The 7,821-nt window shown below is 43.4% G+C and overlaps 1 protein-coding gene across 1 annotated transcript in view; it reads right to left on the reverse strand.

The window, feature by feature from the left end:
- Positions 1-7,821, reverse strand: part of APPL2 (adaptor protein, phosphotyrosine interacting with PH domain and leucine zipper 2) — a 37,682-nt gene extending 29,861 nt beyond the window's left edge. Inside the window, exons 1-2 of the mRNA XM_068664438.1 lie at positions 7,628-7,821; positions 2,734-2,832 (exon numbers count right to left, since the gene is read on the reverse strand). Of these exons, the coding sequence (XP_068520539.1) occupies positions 2,734-2,832; positions 7,628-7,681 (153 nt within the window). The 5' untranslated portion in view covers positions 7,682-7,821. The remainder of the gene's footprint in view (positions 1-2,733; positions 2,833-7,627) is intronic.

Consider the following 7,821-nt stretch of genomic DNA (forward strand, 5'->3'; position numbering starts at 1 on the left):
TTTTCAAGACTGTAGGAACTGTTCTCAGGGGGCATAAACCCCAATTTTTCAGTACTGTAGACCAGTACAGCCCATTTCCGTCCCGTCTAACTGCCATGACTGTGATTCCAGCCATTTTTATGGCTGTGCAATCAGAACTTTTATCACTGCTTCAAAGTAGGTCAGTCACTGTAATTCCTATTATACAGATAAGGAAATAAGTGCAGGGGATGACAGTGACTTTGCAAAGACAAAGCAGTTGGGAAGATGAAAAAGGAAATTCAGGATCTGCCTTCTCACTACTCTCAACTTTTACATTCCCACTACTTAATCTCATTTCCTTTCAAAATGAAAAGGTGCTGGGAACACTTCCTAGTGTGCAGATAACAAGGCCCAGACAGTGGGTCTCCTAACACAAGCATCACAAAAAGTTTGTTTTCTCTTGTGAAGAAGCAGCAAAGAAATATTGCATCCTGACTTTTCTCAACCCTCCACTCAAGTTTCAGTGGTGCAGATTCAATATTGCAATTCTCTTTCTAGAGCAAGTGCAATCAAAAGGTTTGTAGCAAGTAGTGTGCATCTCAAAAACTGAAGGTGAATTTAATCTGAAACAGTGCATTCCTTCAAGATATTCAGAAGCAGCTCCTTAAAAGGATACATTGACATTCACAAAGCTCAGTAAAGTCAGTCAGAAATCACTGTTATCCTACACAGCACTGACAATGTAGAATTAATCACCACAGTATATGGCTGAATTCATTATTCCCATTAATTTTTATTTAAAAATCAGAATTTTGCCCCAATTTTACTGTATTCTTTTAAATCTCATGCAAGAATATCAAGACTTTTTAAAGCACATATAGGGAAAAAAGGTTGCAGCTTCCTTTTCCACTTCCATAATTCAGATGATCTATTGCTGCTTGTTAATGCAGTGTCATTTTTTGCTACTATAGTTCTGGATCCCAGGAGCACAAACCCAAAACAAAGTCACAACACACAATTCCCAAGAAATTAAATGGCAAAAGTAGGAACAGTACTGAAACTAAACACTAAGCCAACATCCTTGGTAAAGTCCCCAACCCTGGCCACTAAACCCGGATTTTCCTAAGTCATTGTTAAGCGCATCCTTAGAAAGACTTAAAAAACTGCTATGTGCTCCCCATCTCAAAATGGCAACAAATGTCTGATATTTCAAGGCACGCATCTAATATTCACAAGTGATTGAATATTTATATCAAACTAAAGCAGGAACTGAGCAGGAAGAAAGTGGCCACGAAGTGCTACAAAAATGCAAAAGACACAGTAATATTGAAAAGTACAGATGGGTAAATGCGCTGATATAGTGAGAAGAAAGAGGAAATGTCATAACAGTGGGGCAACAGAAATAGAGATGGCTAAAAACTGAGATGGAAAGGAAGAGGCAAACAAAAGCAGACAAAGCATTTTTTCATGAATCACAGTAACGGCACTGCTTCCCAAAACTGCATCTGAAAAAAGCATCAGCAGGGGAAAGGGACACACAGTCCACAAGCTGAACTCTTAATAACCAAACCATATTGACCCTCTGATTTCCTTCTTCCACCTGTTTCAATCCTACCTGCTCTCCGGCCTCACATTTCCACCCAACACTCTCTTAAAGCTCAATGACCCTAACAAAACACCCATCACAAACTTTGAGAGCTGATTTCATGCCACCTCTTCAGCCCCTGTACTGTTTTCTGAGTATCTAAGCTGTGCTGCCAGTCTCTGATTGCTCTGCATTTGCACAGGATCCAGGACATTAAGACCAGATCTTCGAAGCTGGATCTTCCAGGTGTAAGTATTTAGACCCTCAGCAGACTGCTTTTTCTTCCCAGTCACACAGCACCAGTCAGCCCAAAGAGCAATCCCACCAAATGGGCCTACACTTGCACTAGCTATACAGCTGATTTCTGATAACGTCAGATGAGATCAGGCACTCAGTCTCCCAGTAAGTTCCAAGCACTCTTGTTCCTCTCATCTTTCCATTTTCTCTGATGTACTGATTTAAGAATAGGAAAACAGTTGCTGCTTAGGAAGTCACACACCTAATTTACATAAATGCCTGCACAAGTGCCACACGATACCGTGTATGCCTTTAAAGACCTAGATACAGTACTTTAAAATATCTGGCCTTACACATGGGAATCCCTAGCTCCACCGAAAATCACCCAGATTTATAATATTTTTGAAAGCACTGGATATGACTTAAAACTTTTACTTTCAAAGGGATTTAGTCATCTAGGTCATGTAGGTGCTTTAGGAAAGCGTTGTCTTTTTCTGTTCCTACTCCCATCGTTTTCACACTGATTACTTAGGTACCTAGGTTTAGCATGACTCAAAGTGTACGTTCCCTCTGTAATCAATGGGCATGGACAGTTTCTTCAAGATGGTGAGTCACAGCATCAAAGTTAGGTGGCTAAAGTGATGCCTGACTTTACATTGCACCTATGCGCAAGCAAGCAATTTTATAAAGGTTGGCTTTCCAATATAAATTAAGGACATATTTCTTTTGCCAATAGTTTGGAGACAGACAAAGCAGGTAAGATTTTTTTTTGTATGTATGACTTTTCAGAACATTAAGGTGGGAAGGGACATCAGACAGAAAACACCCACAACTCTTCTCAAGCCGCAAGAGCTGCAGGTACTTGGCACCCTTCCCGTAAGTAACAGCATCATAATAGCAACTTATCTTCTACTGCACATGGAACAAAAGAAACACAAATGAAAAATTACCTGAGCACCATAGACTCGCTGCATTGCCTGAAGCAACTGGTTTGTATATTCAGTAAGGGTTCCCGCATCTTCTTCAAACACACTGAGCAAAGACCGAGTCTTCAACAAAAGAAAAAGCAAACAGCTTTAGTTACAAGTGAAAATATTAAAAAACAATACAAAACAACAACAAAACAAAACATAAAAGACTCTGCAAATAATTGGTAGCAAAAATACAAATCAATCAGAAACAATAAACCTCCCACTTTGTATCGTTCTGTTTATTCACAATCTCAACACACACAGAAATTAGCCCTCCAAGCAGGGATAGGTAAACTGAGGCATAAGGAAACAAAGTGAGAAAAGTGCTATGGCCAACTCCTAACTCCCGGCCTCTTCCTCTAACTAATAAACATTCCTTCCAACACAATCAGGAATGTAAAAAATCCTGAATATCTGCCTGCTGACTACAGTAATCCTAACCACGTTAAGGACTCCGGGTCAAACACCCGTGCATGCTCACTTTACTTCTCTAATGTCAGGCTGCACTAAAGGCACCCCTTTCCATTAGGTAATTTACAGAGTATTATTCACTCTCAACTGTCTTGAGCAACTCTTGAAGGGCTGCTGCCAAGCCCTGCTGACGTAGCCGCGCCAAACAACCCAGTGTTCATCTACAACAGCAGGCACACAAGCACACACCCGCTCAGAGATACCCCGTACTTTCTCCATTCTGCTAGCTCATCCTTGTCAGCAAACGGGAGAAAAGAAGAGCATAATGACTGGCTTTATCCTACAGACATGAATTCCCTTGGTTTGTTTTGGTGGAATCACCAGTAACAAGGAATTGTGTTGCTGACACAGCTTCCGAGAAGGGAAAGAAAAGTATCTCAGGATAATGCGGGCTCCAGATTTTGCTAGATCAACACAGTATCGAAAGAGGAAAGGCTGTCACTAAATTTGACAGTGTCCCTTTAACAAAGTCATGATCCATCCTTAGTCTTAACTTTGGTAAATCCAATCCGTTTGATGCTAAGTGGCAGTGTCTTTCCGTCTGGTACAGCTAATTTATATGACATTAATTAGTTTCATCTGCTTATCTGAGGGGCACCCATAATAAACTGCAGTACTCTAATAATCATGTAACAGAGCAAGTTCTTTATCTGTCCTCCTATTACAAGAACCTCTACTACAGCTGAAATATCCAGGTTCATATCTGGAAAATTTACTTTAGAGTCTTAAGAAAGTTTTAAGTAACTCCAGTATTTTAACATGTACTTCCCCAAGGCATTTGTTCTTCTTTGCAAATCTCTGCCAAGATTTTGTTTGTCCTGAAAAACTTGAAATCAGCATCCTTCAAGAACCCTGGACTAAGCTACACTATCATTTCATCTCTGCTGAGGAGTATCTAAGCCAGAAATTACTGTTGCCCAGAGGTTAAAGTACATGACATGGGAGACAGTCCTGGGGCTCTGCTCTAGACATTGCACGGGAGTACTTCATACTTCAAGCAACAAAAAAGCTCTCAGCATTTCAGTCTGCTGACACGCTAAGCTGCTACAACACCTCCTACCTTAGAGACACTGGCAGTTAGCGCTTTTGGGAAACTAGTTGGAGATCTTCGCATCGAAGGAGATACAGAATACAAAATACTGTTTTGAAATAAAGAAAACAAAAACCAAAGCATGGAGAAAGAGACTAATCAATGAAATTGATGCCAAGAACACAAATGTATAAAGGACCTTTGTGCAGAACCTCTCTACAGGGACCGTGGCATGATTTTGAGAACTTTCAGTACTAAACTATTATTTCTGTAATTGAAAACATACTGTTTTTCAAAAATATCTGGTTGAAAATATTCAATCTTCAATGATGAATTAATTAAAAAAAGAAAAACTAAAGTCGTCAAACTATCTCCTATCTATACACTGCTATGTGTTGTAAAAGCAGACGAACTCCACAGGGCGTGAAGATGGTTAAAAAAAGTAAATCTAGGGAAGGTAAAAATGATAAAGCTTGACACAGCACTGATCAATATCAATCTCAAGCTAAAACTGAAAAATTAAAAAGTAGTTGCCTGAATCAAGGTACACACCATGTTTCTGCCTCCTAGTTTTCAGCTTTTCAAATCTGAATTCATTCAGATTCCTAAATCTTACTGAATTTTGCACATTCAGTTTTACAGAATGTTGAAATATGTGTTGTGATACAGCAGTTCTGGGAAAGCATTTCTGAAGGTCTTGGCCTCAGTTACTAGCACTTTGTTCAAAAATAAGAAAAACAATAAATGATTAAGCGTTTTTGAAGTTATGCTTGGAAACTTTCACATTTAAGAACACTATTTTAAACTACTGCAACAAAATAGCAATGTATGCAACTTTTGTTGTTTCTGTTTTGACAACTTCTTCAATAGCAGATATTGCTGGTGAAATAAACCAGGAATCCAAGTATTAAGCTAAGTTTTTGAAGGCTTTGTTAATAGCACCATCATCTTAGCTGCTGGCAACACAGGAAAAAAATAAAAATCTTACTTCATGTAAGCATTTCCCTTGGTTTTAGCATGACTGCTTACGTCAATTTCTCTCCTATGCCCTGGCCAAGCACTTACTTCAAAGTTAAGCCATTTCTTAAGGCCTTTTTTGGTCAGTGCTTGGAGATGAATCAAGACAAAATACTGTATTGTCAGGGAGAGATAAATCAAGTTTCAGAAAACTAGTGAAAAAATAGCAATGGCCTAATCCTCTTCTGTTCTGCACATGATTTAAATACTCCATATACTTTCTACAAAGTGAGGTTATGTCCTCATTTTACTGTCCCTCTGCATTGCTGCCAGAGACTGCACAGGGCAGAAGAGAATCAGGTCACTTTACGCAAAAGGAAGTAGTGATCACATAAGCTGCTACCCTGCAAGCTCTGTGGGACACAAACTGTCTTTTTGCTTTGATTTTGCAGTACCAAGATCGCAGAGGCAACCCATAGGGCTGTGAATGTAAAGGCCTCCTCAAGAAAAAAAAGTAATAAAAATGCAAAAGACCAGGGACAAAAAAAATAGATCTATTTCCCTGCATGTAAAAAATAGATTTTAGCAACACTGGGTCATTCTATAAAATTAAACAATGCCCATCCCTCCAAAGTTGCATAACTTGAACAGAAAGCAATGACCAAATCAAGCCAAAACATCCTGAAAACACCCAGGTTTATGTTCAGCCCACTGTTTCCAGTAATTGGAAAGGAGATGTTAACAGCCTTCAGGTCAGAAAAAAAAAAGATGAGGACCTCCAAATACAATTCAGCGCTTTGTTCAGCTGCTTTCAGTCAGCATTACTTTTTTAATCATTGAAGGAAGTGTTGATTGAAGAGGAAAACGAGTTCACGTATCCTGCATATCAAGTTCTCTAGCTCCAGAATGCTCTGGGGACGTACCTACTAAAAACGTTAATAACTGCTCGTAATAAATCTAGCGGACTTTGTTAAACTGTGGAACATAGTACAATTCAGGTCAGAAAGAAACTCTGGAGGTCATCTGGTCCAAACCCCAGCCCAAAGGAGGTCTCAGTCTGACATTGCATCAGAGACTTTTTCGTGTTGAGTTATAAAGATCTCCAAGCCTTGAGATTCCATGGGTCTCATCAAACATTAGATGAAAATCGTTCTTATTGGGATGGGATTTCATGGAATCACAGAAAAACAAGCTAAGAAGAGGTGATCCCAAGATTCCCAAGAGGTGAGCCCCAAGATTCGTGAATTCCTGACAGGTGCACGTCCAAACTTTCCTTCAAAATGTCTCATGACAGACTCCACAATACCTTTTAGCAATCTGGTCCTACAGATTTGTCCTCCTGGTCTACCAGCAGATGAGTCCGGGTTACAACACAGGGCACCAGGAACAGGATCCACGCAGATCCACCCCGCCCTTCTCTCCTCCTTCCCTGCTTCACCAACTCCTTGATCTCTGCCTGCACCGCGTTTTGACCCCAAGTGCACTTTCCCCACCCCTCTGTGGGATTACCACTCTCCCTCACGTCTCTCTTCCACACAAACTTCCCCTCTTTCTTCCCTCCACCCTCCCTTCCCAGCTCTGAAATGCCCCTCCGAAATGCCTATAACCATCTCCACACGGCATATTCTCTGCTGTGGGGTTCCCATATTGCTCAGGGGTCCCTTCTGCAGCCGAGAGGGGCTCCCAACACAGGTGCTATGCTGGGTTTGACAGAGCATGGGGGTGAGAGGAGAAATGTCCTTCCTCCCTTGCCTGCAAGTGCTGGGGTGGAAAAGGCAATAACTGCTGTCCTCCTTTCCGAGACTCCTTCAGAACGAGGTCACCTTCCGTGAGATTCACCTCACCAAACCTCACCTGTCCCACGGGGAGCTCCTGTATCTGAGCTACACCCCTTGGGACACCTCGCAAGGAGCACGTTGGCAACGAGATCCATCCAGCCTACTTCTGCTGCTCGTGCTGGGGCCAGGTGACGCACAGCGCCGCAGTTTGCTTTCCTCTCATGAAGGGAGCCAAGGTGACAAGCCATGCCACCTCTCCTCCCCAAACACAGCTCAACACTACAGGGCACACCCTAAAGCCAAAGCACCCCGGGATGGGACAGCACGAGGAAAGAGCCACAGGAGGGCTTAACCTGCGGGGGGCGAGGAGAAAAGGCGCTGTGCCCCGACCTCCTCGCACCCTGCCCCTTCCCCAGATTCCCCAGTCACAACCATAATCTATATTCCCCTGACAGGCGATCATCAGGACCCCAAAGCCTTCACTCGACGCCACCGGGATGCCAGCAACCCGCTCCCCCGCCACCCGCCGAGCATCCCCCCGACGGGCTGGAGCCCCCGAGCCGCTCCGCTCCCCAGCGGTGTCACCTCCCCGGGACACCATCTCGGGGGCAGGCATCCCCCCGGCGGGCCGCGCTACCTGCGGGCTGTCCTGCAAAGCCTCCTCCAGGAGGAGCTTGTCCACGGCGGGCATGGCGGCGGCTGGCCGCGGGCAGCTGGGGCTCGGTGGCGGCGGTGCTGTCCCTCCCCGCCGGGGCGGCCGCGGCTGTCGGCGGGCAGCGGGGTGGGGGCGGCAGCCCGGGGCCGCTCACTCCTCCCAGTTCCCGGCCGTGG

This window comes from Anas acuta, chromosome 1, assembly GCF_963932015.1.
Source record: "Anas acuta chromosome 1, bAnaAcu1.1, whole genome shotgun sequence".
NCBI classification, from domain to species: Eukaryota; Metazoa; Chordata; class Aves; order Anseriformes; family Anatidae; genus Anas; species Anas acuta.